This window comes from Armigeres subalbatus, chromosome 2 (assembly GCF_024139115.2).
Source record: "Armigeres subalbatus isolate Guangzhou_Male chromosome 2, GZ_Asu_2, whole genome shotgun sequence".
NCBI lineage: Eukaryota > Metazoa > Arthropoda > Insecta > Diptera > Culicidae > Armigeres > Armigeres subalbatus.
Window position 1 is genome coordinate 366,333,228 of NC_085140.1, and position 14,124 is coordinate 366,347,351.

The window sequence follows — 14,124 nt, forward strand, 5'->3', positions numbered from 1 at the left end:
TTATCCGGAAATCCGCTTTCGTGCATTAGCTGCCATAGCTGGTCCCGATCGATTGTATCATATGCGGCTTTGAAGTCGATAAATAGATGATGTGTGGGCACGTTGTATTCGCGGCATTTCTGCAATATCTGACGTATGGCGAACACCTGGTCTATGGTAGAGCGTTCACCCATAAATTTGGGAGAGTACCTTGTAGGCGGCGTTCAGCAATGTGATTGCGCGGTAGTTGTTACAATCCAGCTTATCGCCCTTTTTGTAGATGGGACACACGACACCTTCCATCTACTCCTGCGGCAGAACCTCATCCTCCCAAACCTTGGTAATCACCCAGTGCAGCGCTCTAGCCAGTGCCTCACCACCGTGTTTAAACAGCTCTCCTGGTAGTTGGTCAACTCCAGGGGCTTTGTTGTTTTTCAGCCGGCCGATCTCCTCCTGGATTTCCTGGAGATTCGGAGCCGGAAGTCGCATGTCCTGCGCGCGTGCTCCTAGGTTCATTATCATACCGCCACCGTTGTCTGCCATATCGCCATTCAGGTGCTCTTCGTAGTGCTGCCGCCACCTTTGGATCACCTCACGCTCGTTTGTAAGAAGGTTCCCGTTTATGTCCTTACACATATCGGGCTGTGGCACGTGGCCCTTACGTGAACGGTTCAACTTCTCATAGAACTTTTGTGCGTTATTAGCGCGGTACAGTTCCTCCGTCTCTTCACGGTCTCGATCTTCCTGCTGGCGATTTTTCCTCCGGAAAATCGAGTTTTGCCTGTTCCGCGCCCGTTTGTATACTGCCTCGTTCGCCCTCGTGCGGTGTTGCAGCAATCTCGCCCATGCTGCATTCTTTTCCTCAACTAACTGCTCACATTCGCCGTCATACCAGTCGTTTCCCTGATCTGGAGCCACCTTGCCTAGTGCAGCGGTTGCGGTGCTTCCAATGGCGGATCGAATATCTCTCCAGCCATCTTCAAGAGATGCTGCGCCTAGCTGCTCTTCCGTTGGGAGTGCCACTTCCCGAGCAGCACAAGTTGGACAAAGCTGGTTGCAGCAACTTGATTGTGACTAAATCTGGTCACATATAAGTTGCAGTAACTTTTGTGAAACATGTGTGTTGCTAGGGTTCCAGCTGCTGCGCGTAGTCTTGGGCTAGCCTACCGTCTTGTAGCCGCCCAATGTTTAGCCGCGGCGGACGACTCCGACGCGTGTTGATCACCGTCGAGAGTTTTGAGCGCAGGCATACTGCAACGAGGTAGTGGTCGGATTCAATATTCGCACTGCGGTAAGTGCGTACGTTCGTGATGTCGGAGAAGAATTTACCGTCGATTAGAACGTGGTCGATTTGGTTTTCCGTTACTTGATTAGGTGCTTTCCATGTGGCCTTGTGGATATTCTTGCGGGGGAAGAATGTGCTTCGGACTACCATTCCGCGGGAGGCTGCAAAGTTTATGCATCGTTGGCCGTTGTCGTTCGATACGGTATGCAGACTATCCGATCCGATGACCGGTCTATACATTTCCTCCCTTCCTACCTGTGCGTTCATGTCACCGATGACGATTTTGACGTCCCGCAGTGGGCATCCATCGTATGTCTGCTCTAGCTGCGCATAGAACGCTTCTTTCTCGTCGTCGAATCTCCCTTCGTGTGGGCAGTGCACGTTGGTGATGCTATAGTTGAAGAAACGGCCTTTTATCCTCAGCTTGCACATCCTTGCGTTGATTGGCTGCCACCCAATCACGCGTTGGCGCATCTTACCCAGCACTATGAAGCCGGTTCCCAGCTCGTTGGTGGTGCCAGAGCTTTGGTAGAAGGTAGCCGCTCGATGCCCGCTTTTCCACACTTTCTGTCCTGTCCAGCAGATTTCCTGCAGCGCTACGACATCGAAGTTGCGGGGATGTAATTCATCGTAGATTATCCTGTCGCAACCTGCGAAGCCTAGCGACTTGCAGTTCCATGTTCCAAGCTTCCAATCGTGATCCTTTATTCGTCGCCTAGGTCGTTGTCGATTGTATCGAGTCGTATTATCTTCTATGTCGTTCGTAATAGTTGTTTTTAAAGGCGGCTTATTGGGCCTGCGCAAACCTCCTGTCTCGTCGGAGGGCCGTCGTGTCAGGGCTGTTTAGCGTCCTACCTAACACCAGGACTTGGGCTTGTGCGCTTTGAGCGGCACGCGGTCCCTTTGGCGGAGCCTACTTGCGGATTCATGCAGCTTTTTATAGAGGTTTAACAGGGCCCACTGCCCCCCAATATCAATCAACCAATCAATCAAAAAAATCAGTTTTTTGCCAAAAAAAAATCGTTTTGGTATTACCGCGATAATTTTTTACCCTATGAATCAATATAGTCGAAACTCAGGTGTGGTAAAATTCAAGTTATATCTGAGCTCTGGTCAAATTTTCAGCAAAATTGGTTCACACGCAATCGAGATCTAGATCTAAAAAGTTGACCATTTTGTATGAAAAACTGCAAGTGGGCTTTTTATTATGAAGGTCACTGTATAACCTTCTATTGAATAAGGTTAGTTGTAGAAAATAACTAAACTACAAATATTTCACTTTTGAAATTTTTAATTTTTAATGCTTTTTAATAAATGTGTAGAAATTTGAAAATGTACTTTAAGCCGCGATTAAGCACGTATTGAAGTTTATATTATTGATCAACATCAAAAACTTTTCGAAATCGCACAAAAAAATAATTAAAATACCCCGTCTAAAGGCGGTCGTGGGCATTAGAGGGTTAAATTCTGTTTACGTCACGTGCCGTTAAAAGAGGGCCGTACAACGAAGTGACGTGCCTTAACAAGAGGGTAAATCTGTCACATGTTGTGCATGTGCATTATTCGAGTTTCAGACATAGTATTTAATAACCAATCCAGATGACTTAATACCCGGCATATAAACAATTAACTTTGAATGAACAAGTTTTTGTACGAATGTGGAACCACCGAAAGCAAGTAATGAATGTATGGATCTGGACCATTGTCGAGTTTTTTGTCATTTTCAATCAATAAATAGTTCTTAACAGAACACTGTTTATATTTTCCCAGAAAATGGTTACACCAAAAGAGGATGCTCGAGCAGTTTCGAGGAAACAGTATCGGGTAGTACCGGTCCTGGTGAAAACGTTGGATTGATTCCGGAAAATGCTTACAAGTGCTACCAGTGCGAAAATGATTGCGAACATATTGATGAAAGTCAGCTCAAGTACTGCAGTCGCAACCATGTGCTTGGATGCTTCTATAAATTCAATGGTAAGATTGATTCTAGAATGTCCATCTAGATTCCACAAATGTATCCGATTACATAATTTGCATGAATGTATGTAAACAGGAGAATCTATCACGAGTCGTGGATGTTTATCTGAATTGGATACGAAATGTGAAGACGATTTGGAATGTTTTGAGTGTGATGAAAGCAAGTGCAACTCGGCCACATCTTTTGAATGCTTTGAGTGCACTTTCCAGGATGGTGAGAACGACTGCGTGGGTAATTTGAACCCTTCTACTTGTAAAACAACCGAAAGTTGTGTAATTTACGTACGGGACGGTAAGTGGTAAAACCACAAAAAAATACTTGCAAAATTGATCTTTTTGTTTTCCAGAAGATAGCTTCGTACGAGGATGCGTAAGTGAAGAATCGCTACCATCATGCAGCAAAGTATGTGATACCAATCTGTGCAATGATAACGACGTTTGCGGAGCGACAAGTGATTGTAATGGTTTATGTAGTGATGTCCAGTCGAATGAGAAATGTGTTCGATACCAAAATGAGGGAGAGGTGCGTTTAGGTTGTAATGAATACAAAAACGAAATTTGTGGTTCAGATGCTGAACATTGCTACACATGTGATGCCAATTTTTGCAATACAAAAGGTAATGAACGCGATTTCAATACGAATGCAGGTTGAAAAAAGACAATCGTTCAATTTCTCGCATTTTCTTTTATTTGGTCCAATTTATCTAATGGCATTTGATTCGTTTTTTTCAGAACTTGCAGAATGCTTCACTTGTACGCAGCAATGCTCAACAACAGATTTATATGCAACAAAACTTTGTGAAAATATCGACGATGAATGTTACACTGCTAGAAATGTAAACGGCGAGGTGGTTCGTGGTTGCGCTGGAGATGTTGATATCGACTCACTGTCTGATTACCAGCCATGTTCGAACCCAGCTTGCAACAAAGAACCAGTCTACTCATGCTACCGATGTCTTGGCTGTGACACTGTTGGCACGTTGACTCCCGAAGCATGCGATCTACCAACGTTTGAAGGATGTTATACTGTGCAAAATATGGACGATCTTACAGTGGATCGTGGTTGTGTAGGCGATAGTAATTATGAAACATGTCTGGCAGATGTTAATTGTATAACCTGTGAGGATAAGGAGGCATGTAACACTGATACAATTCGAACAGAACCGTTGTGGTGTTCTTCTTGTCAATCAGCAGCAGAGTGCTCGGAGTATACACCACCCGAACAGTGTAAAGATGGAATGCTTGTTGATCAATGCGTAGAATATGAAGTGTTCAGCAGTCTGGTATTCAGAGGGTGTCTCAGTGAAGGAATATCATTGGAGATTGTATCTGACTGCTACGGACCAAGAACTTCCTGCACGCTTTGTAATAACAACTACTGCAATACTCCAGATCTAACTTGCTACAAATGTTCAAGTGAAGAGGAAATCGAATGCATAACAAACCCAGCGGACATCGGAGTATCGGAAACCTGTATTGGCCTCGCCCATTGTTATACCGAAGTAACCGTCAATGGTCATCTAAATCGAGGCTGTTCCGCTGGACAGATTGATGATGACATGGAAGGTCCTCTTAAAAAGAGTTGTCAAAGTCATATGTGCAATTCAGATATAATACCCACAGATCGTTTGCATTGCTACCAATGTAAAGATCTGAATTGTCTTGTGCCTACCGAACCGAAACCATGTCCTGTTTACGAATCTGACCAACAATGCTACACATATGCAGAAACCGAAACTGCCGTCTATCGAGGTTGCACCGATGATGAATGGAGACTATTTTACAGTGATAAACCCTGCAAATTATGCCGTGAAAATAATTGTAATATTCATCCAGCTGTTGTTCCGAATACACTTTCCTGTATTCAATGCACCAGCAACAGTGATTGTGACGGTAAGGCTTTCGGGCAAACGTGCACCAAGCAGTTACTTCTGGAACGGAATGATTTATGCTATACACAATACTTCACCGGTCTTCCGATTGAAAAGGGTTGTCTCTCTGATCTGTCGACACTGCATCCCTATTACGAAGCATGCCAGGAGAACAACGATGATTGTGAAACCTGTCCGGAGGACGATTGTAACAAAGGAGAGGCACTTTGTTACGTGTGCGACTCGGAGAAAAATGTGGATTGTTCGGAATTATCTACCAACGAATACACCTCAGAATGCGATGGGAAATGCGTGACATTGGTAAATGACTACACAAAACGAGACTGCATCGAAAATTTCTCAAGTTTGAATGAAGTTGATTGTGAAAGTTCATCCCTTTGCGAGATCTGTCAAGACAGGCTATGTAACAACAAAATGCTGCCAGCAGACAGGACGCAGTGCTATGTTTGTCAGGGCTCCGATTGTGTTAGTCCATCGCCGGCAAAGTTGAAAGCTTGTTCGCGGTACAGGGAAATCGATCAATGCTACACGCTCGTCGTGAACGCATCGTGGGTCGAAAGAGATTGCTTGTCAAGCGTCGAGGGAGAGTTGTGTGGTGATTACTGTGAGGCATGCCTAGGTAAAGGGTGCAACATTCATGGTATCATGGAAACGAATTCGCTCTCATGTGTACAATGTAAAGGAGATGAATGCATCGATAAGGTGGAGGGCAGTAAATGCTCTTCAATGGTTCTTCTCGGAAGACAGGACCAGTGTTATACATATCAGGACGAAGAAACGATTCAGAAGGGTTGTTTAAGTGATTTAGAAGACGAAGATTACATTAGAGAAAATTGTACGAATGGTAATGATGGATTGTGTTTGCTGTGCAGCACAAACGATTGCAATGGAGATCTTCACTATTGCATTACCTGCGACTCTGAGGAAGATCGCGAATGCGGTGGAAGGATGTTTGAAATACCTGAGGACAAGATGGAATTGTGCGATGGACGTAAATGCGTCAGCTACATTGATGGTGAGATAGTTTTTGTTTTGCTTTAGTTAATTGAATTATTTTCATGATCTATGAATTATCACACTAGCAGCTGTCCTGGGAGGAAATTTGTGAAGCTCAGGTTTTAGTTTAGTAGTTTGCAGAGAACCAGTAAGGAGCGAAAGAAGCAATTAAAAATACAAAAAAAAAATCAAAGAATCAGACGTCTCACTTCTCACTCCTCATTTCCTACTTTTCAAATGATCTATTCGCCCAAATAACCTGTTCGATTAAATGACATGTTCGGTCAAATGACCTATTCAGCCAAATAATCCGTTTGACCGAATAACCTATTCGGCCAAATGTCCTATTCGGCCAAATGACCTTTCCAGCCAAATGACCTTTTCGGCCTAATGACATAATTGGCCATATGACCTATTCGGCCGTATATTTTGTTCGACCAAATGACTTTCGGTCAGATGGGATTCGGCCGCATCTCGAATAGCCCTTGTAAGTACTCCAGCTGTTCCTGATGCAAAATATTCTTCTTCAGTTTTTGTTTTTGCTTCTGCTTCTCCTTTTTGAGTTCCTTCAATTACTTTTGAAGGTCGCTCGACGAACTGGTCACTAAACTTCCACTTTTCCTACTGATAGCAACAAGAAACGTCTTTAACTTCTGCCGTGACGCCAACATAATTGAAATAGAAACAGTGCTTACAATGGACACTAAACATCATATGAGACTCTTCGTCATCCGGACGGCTGTAAGTCGCAAATTTAAAACCTGTCCAACCATTATAAAATTTCAAGATTTTTAATCCAAATTCAACTTAAATCCAAATCCAATCCAAATCCAATCCAAATCCAATCCAAACCCAATCCAAATCCAATCCAAATCCAATCCAAATCCAATCCAAATCCAATCCAAATCCAATCCAAATCCAATCCAAATCCAATCCAAAACAATCCAAAACAATCCAAATCCAATCCAACCAACCAAACCAATCCAAACCAATCCAAACCAATCCAAACCAATCCAAACCAATCCAAACCAATCCAAACCAATCCAAACCAATCCAAACCAATCCAAACCAACCAAACCAATCCAAACCAATCCAAACCAACCAAACCAATCCAAACCAATCCAAACCAATCCAAACCAATCCAAACCAACCAAACCAATCCAAACCAATCCAAACCAACCAAACCAATCCAAACCAATCCAAACCAATCCAAACCAATCCAAACCAATCCAAACCAATCCAAACCAATCCAAACCAATCCAAACCAATCCAAACCAAATCCAAACCAATCCAACCAATCCAAACCAACCAAACCAATCCAAACCAATCCAAACCAATCCAAACCAATCCCAAACCAATCCAAACCAATCCAAACCAATCCAAACCAATCCAACCAATCCAAACCAATCCAAATCCAATCCAAACCAATCCAAACCAATCCAAATCCAACCAAACCAATCCAAATCCAATCCAAACCAATCCAAACCAATCCAAACCAATCCAAACCAATCCAAACCAACCAAACCAACCAAACCAATCCAAACCAATCCAAACCAATCCAAACCAACCAAACCAATCCAAACCCAACCAAACCAATCCAAACCAATCCAAACCAATCCAAACCAATCCAAACCAATCCAAACCAATCCAAACCAATCCAAACCAATCCAAACCAACCCAAACCAATCCAAACCAATCCAAACCAATCCAAACCAATCCAAACCAATCCAAACCAATCCAAACCAATCCAAACCAATCCAAACCAATCCAAACCAACCAAACCAATCCAAACCAATCCAAACCAATCCAAACCAACCAAACCAATCCAAACCAACCAAACCAATCCAAACCAATCCAAACCAATCCAAACCAATCCAAACCAATCCAAACCAATCCAAACCAACCAAACCAATCCAAACCAATCCAAACCAATCCAAACCAACCAAACCAATCCAAACCAATCCAAACCAATCCAAACCAATCCAAACCAATCCAAACCAATCCAAACCAACCAAACCAATCCAACCAATCCAAACCAATCCAAACCAATCCAAACCAATCCAAACCAACCAAACCAATCCAAACCAACCAAACCAATCCAAACCAATCCAAACCAATCCAAACCAATCCAAACCAATCCAAACCAATCCAAACCAATCCAAACCAATCCAAACCAATCCAAACCAATCCAAACCAATCCAAACCAATCCAAACCAATCCCAAACCAATCCAAACCAACCAAACCAATCCAAACCAATCCAAACCAATCCAAACCAATCCAAACCAACCAAACCAATCCAAACCAATCCAAACCAATCCAAACCAATCCAAACCAATCCAAACCAATCCAAACCAATCCAACCAATCCAAACCAACCAAACCAATCCAAACCAACCAAACCAATCCAAACCAATCCAAACCAATCCAAACCAATCCAAACCAATCCAAACCAACCAAACCAAACCAATCCAAACCAATCCAAACCAATCCAAACCAATCCAAACCAACCAAACCAATCCAAACCAATCCAAACCAATCCAAACCAATCCAAACCAACCAAACCAATCCAAACCAATCCAAACCAACCAAACCAATCCAAACCAACCAAACCAATCCAAACCAATCCAACCAATCCAAACCAATCCAAACCAATCCAAACCAATCCAAACCAATCCAAACCAATCCAAACCAATCCAAACCAATCCAAACCAATCCAAACCAATCCAAACCAACCAAACCAATCCAAACCAATCCAAACCAATCCAAACCAATCCAAACCAACCAAACCAACCAAACCAACCAAACCAATCCAAACCAATCCAAACCAATCCAAACCAATCCAAACCAACCAAACCAACCAAACCAATCCAAACCAATCCAAACCAATCCAAACCAACCAAACCAATCCAAACCAATCCAAACCAACCAAACCAATCCAAACCAATCCAAACCAATCCAAACCAATCCAAACCAACCAAACCAATCCAAACCAATCCAAACCAATCCAAACCAATCCAAACCAATCCAAACCAACCAAACCAATCCAAACCAATCCAAACCAATCCAAACCAATCCAAACCAATCCAAACCAACCAAACCAATCCAAACCAATCCAAACCAATCCAAACCAATCCAACCAATCCCAAACCAATCCAAACCAATCCAAACCAATCCAAACCAACCAAACCAATCCAAACCAATCCAAACCAATCCAAACCAATCCAAACCAATCCAAACCAATCCAAACCAATCCAACCAATCCAATCCAAACCAATCCAAACCAATCCAAACCAACCAAACCAATCCAAACCAACCAAACCAATCCAAACCAATCCAAACCAATCCAAACCAATCCAAACCAATCCAAACCAACCAAACCAATCCAAACCAATCCAAACCAATCCAAACCAATCCAATCCAAACCAATCCAACCAACCAAACCAACCAAACCAATCCAAACCAACCAAACCAATCCAAACCAATCCAAACCAATCCAAACCAATCCAAACCAATCCAAACCAATCCAAACCAATCCAAACCAATCCAAACCAATCCAAACCAATCCAAACCAATCCAAACCAATCCAAACCAATCCAAACCAACCAAACCAATCCAAACCAATCCAAACCAATCCAAACCAACCAAACCAATCCAAACCAACCAAACCAATCCAAACCAATCCAAACCAATCCAAACCAACCAAACCAATCCAAACCAATCCAAACCAATCCAAACCAATCCAAACCAACCAAACCAATCCAAACCAATCCAAACCAATCCAAACCAATCCAAACCAATCCAAACCAACCAAACCAATCCAAACCAATCCAAACCAATCCAAACCAATCCAAACCAATCCAAACCAACCAAACCAATCCAAACCAATCCAACCAATCCAAACCAATCCAAACCAATCCAAACCAATCCAAACCAACCAAACCAATCCAACCAATCCAAACCAATCCAAACCAATCCAAACCAATCCAAACCAACCAAACCAATCCAAACCAATCCAAACCAACCAAACCAATCCAAACCAATCCAAACCAATCCAAACCAATCCAAACCAACCAAACCAATCCAAACCAATCCAAACCAACCAAACCAATCCAAACCAATCCAAACCAATCCAAACCAATCCAAATCCAACCAAACCAACCAAACCAACCCAAACCAATCCAAACCCAATCCAATCCAATCCAAACCAATCCAAATCCAATCCAAATTCAATCCAAATCCAATCCAAATCCAATCCAAATCCAATCCAAATCCAATCCAAATCCAATCCAAATCCAATCCAAATCCAATCCAAATCAATTTCCCGGTCCACCCCAATTTCTTCAGGTTTTTGAAAATTTCTCGATTTTTATTTGATTCTCTGTGTGTTTTCGTGTGGTGAAATATGTTTTTAATAAACATATGGTTAGAATTTGGCAAAAACATCTTAAGAACCTTACCCGGCCTCAAAAGCCACTGCAGACGAATTTTCACGCCGATCGGTTCAGTAGTTTCAGAGTCTATGAGGTTCAGGCCGACAGAAATTCATTTTTATGTACATAAAAAAATAGATTTTCGTGAATATTAATACAAAAATTGTAATTCATCACAGGTTTTTGATGGAAAACTATAATTATTAAAAAACATTTCTCCGACAGCTGACGACAATACTCACAAAGGGTGCTATGACGAGGCAATCGATTATGGAGAGGAATTCGCATTGTTCGCCGAATGTACGGAATCGATGTGTAACAATGTTGTGTTTCCGGATAAACGTATTTTGTGCCATCAGTGTGACAAGAGCGAATACTGTCAAGAGACACCATCAGGCCAGCCGATTGTGTGTTCCAAGTATGATTCGAATGATTCATGTTACGTTAAAATTGAAGGTAGGACCTCACGTAAATAACAATCCTCACAATAGTCAGCAAAAACATCCCGCCTTGAATTGTAAAGACCCATTATAGTAACGATAGGTTTTCCCGGTAGGTCAACAAACAACGGTAGCAATAAAACCTTGCCAAAATTACTCGCATTCCTTTGTGTTTATTCAAAGTAACCGTTTGAACTGAAGCGTACTAGCCTGCCGGGAATAACTGTCCGTATCACATTACAACAATATTAAAGTTTTCTCATGATTTTTTTTCAGATGGCACGTTATCTCGGGGATGTTTGTCGGACGAACAAGCTGATTGTGCTGACGATGCTTGTGATATCATCTGTAGCAGCAATGGCTGCAATGATCACCCATACGAGTATGATAGTTCGCTGTCTTGTATCGATTGCGCTGGTGCTCGGCAATGCGAAACAGCTACTGAACCCGTGGCTTGCAAAGGATCAGTTATTCTGGGTCAGTCAGATGCATGTTACAGCCAACAAGTCAATGGGGAAGTTATCCGAAAAGGTTGCGCTAGAGAACTACAAAGCGACTGTTCGACAAGTCAGTGCACCATATGCAATTGTAACAATTGCAATCTTATTGCGACAAGCTCTAAAACTCTTACCTGTATAGTGTGCACTGGGGAAGGATGTGTAAATGAGCTAATGGAAGAAGGTACCTGTGACAAAGCTTGTATTTCTTATGTTTCTAAAGAGGGAGTCGTGTCACGTGGCTGTTGGGAAACATTTGAAACGATCTGCTCAGACTACGGTACAGAGCATGAAACCTGTTTTGAAGATAACTGCAATAAAGACATTTTCCCTAAAGACAGAATACTCTGTCATCGTTGCGAGGACTGTGCTGAGGATATCGGTAGTCCTGAAATCTGCCCCATATATGTTAAGGAAGATCAGTGTTACATAGCGATATCAGATGACAGTACCACCGTGAGTCGAGGATGCCAATCCGAATTGCTGACTAATTGCGTTGGACTTTCTTGTACTCTGTGTGATACATCTGGATGCAATGATCGAAATCCATTGGAATCTAACACCACAGATATTCCTGAGGTGACAACTGATCCAGTCAATACTCCGACAGATTCCTCAAATACTCCAACTGATCCCATAAATACACCAACCGACCCTATAAATACTCCAACCGATACACCAAATACCCCAACTGAGCAAGGTAGTACTCCAACTGATATTGGAAGCACCCCGACGGTACCCGAACCATCAACACCCGCCTGCATTCGATGCAATGAATCCATCGATGTTTCTTGTGGGTGGGGTTACCAAACGAATGCGACCGAACAATGTCCCTCGGAGGATGAAACTGGTTGTTTCACCTGCTGGAGTGATAGCTTCGTCATCCGTGGATGCGCTTCAGAAGCACCGCAGAGCTCATGCACTGCGGAACCTGGATCGTGTAGTGGCAGCGGCTGTAACAATGAAAATGTACGAGTTCAACAATGTGCTGTTTGCACATCCAGCGGTTCGTGTAGCTCTTCGTATCCCGTACAAACCTGCGATGGAATTGTAGAGTACGCCCATCGGGGCTGCTATCTGCTGCGAAACGAGAGAAGAATCATTGTCGAGCGCGGGTGCGTTGCATCACTTTCCGATTCTTCGAGGGTTGTTTGCGAAAGTTCTAGTGATGCGTGCACTCTATGCTACGCAGATGGCTGTAACAGTGGCATGACAACCAGGATTTTGAATGGTTTGATTGCAACCATTGCAGCATTTGGGTTAATACGGTATATGATATTTTAATTAGGATAAGTTAATAAACTACTAATTTTGAGCTCCTTGCACAGTGGCTAAAGTCATATTTTTAGCGTGTTCAGTTAATAGTACCTTTATTTTGCGATTTAGCGTAGTAATGTCTTCTAGTCATTTTATTAGTAGGAAGACTGGGGAGACTTGATCCCCTTTTTTGATTTCAGATGTATCACAGCCAAAAATAAATAAACATTCGCGATTTCCACACAGACTCTCTAAGAAAATTAGTATTTAACTTTACTGATGTATAGCTGTCCTTAAATTATTGTTGTTATTGATACACAATCGATTTTTTGGAGTACTGTTAAAAATCGACTTTTAAAATGTTCGGGGGAAATTGATCCCTTTCCAAGGACTTGCTTTAAAAAAATTAGACAGGAATTGCTGTGCATATACATGAACGATTTTTGTTCTTGAATTCGACAGCATTTGCAATTTGAAAATTTGGGGAGACTTGATCCCTTTTCTATGATATCTATGCAATGAATAATTTTTCCTGCAAACCCTTCATCAAATCTGTCAAATCTATAAAAAATTAGAAGCCTGAGAACAGATTTACATTTTTTTGAATTTTTTCGCCAAATTTTTGTATGGGTGACTAATGGGGGATCAAGTGTCCCCATATTGAGGCAATAACTTCAAATCCAAGTATCTTAAAACTTTGATGAAATGTTGAAATTTTCATCAGTACAGATCATTAAGCGTATTTATGGCTTTGTGCTGTGAAAAAAACGAAAGCATTTGGTCATTGTTATGAAAAGTTGTTCAAATTTTGCGTGGCCAACAAAAAGTCTTTAGGAAGGTCAAAACATACAAACCCCCTGCAGAATAAATAAGGTTGTCAATCCAAAAAATAACTCACATAAAGGTCATTTGTCTAGAGGATCTACACTAAAAAATACGCTAGAACAAAACTACTTAAGTTCTCGATAAAACAGGGGGTGATCAAGTCTCCCCGGGGAACAAGTCTCCCCTTAGCGGCAACGGCTTAGTTGATGCTAAGTTGATTATTATTATTTATTCAGACTGGCCTGTGCGGTATATAAGAGTCTTCTCCATTCGGCTCGGTCCATGGCTACACGTCGCCAGCCACGCAGTCTACGGAGGGTCCGCAAGTCATCTTCCACCTGATCGATCCACCTTGCCCGCTGCGCACCTCGCCTTCTTGTGCCCGTCGGATCGTTGTCGAGAACCATTTTCACCGGGTTACTGTCCGACATTCTGGCTACGTGCCCGGCCCACCGCAGTCTTCCGATTTTCGCGGTGTGAACGATGGATGGTTCTCCCAACAGCTGATGCAACTCGTGGTTCATTCGCCTCCTCCACGTACCGTCC

The 14,124-nt window shown here is 42.5% G+C and overlaps 1 protein-coding gene across 2 annotated transcripts in view; it reads left to right on the forward strand.

Annotated features, from left to right (window-relative positions):
• The window catches only part of LOC134213029 (uncharacterized), a 37,757-nt gene extending 24,947 nt beyond the window's left edge, over positions 1 to 12,810 (forward strand). Inside the window, exons 8-13 of one of the 2 annotated variants that reach the window (XM_062691497.1) lie at positions 3,035 to 3,238; positions 3,318 to 3,533; positions 3,589 to 3,858; positions 3,974 to 6,148; positions 10,785 to 11,015; positions 11,276 to 12,810. In XM_062691497.1, the coding sequence (XP_062547481.1) occupies positions 3,035 to 3,238; positions 3,318 to 3,533; positions 3,589 to 3,858; positions 3,974 to 6,148; positions 10,785 to 11,015; positions 11,276 to 12,780 (4,601 nt within the window). In that variant the 3' untranslated portion in view covers positions 12,781 to 12,810. The remainder of the gene's footprint in view (positions 1 to 3,034; positions 3,239 to 3,317; positions 3,534 to 3,588; positions 3,859 to 3,973; positions 6,149 to 10,784; positions 11,016 to 11,275) is intronic. The other variant, XM_062691498.1, reaches the window with a different exon arrangement.
• Positions 12,811 to 14,124: the final 1,314 nt, after the last annotated feature.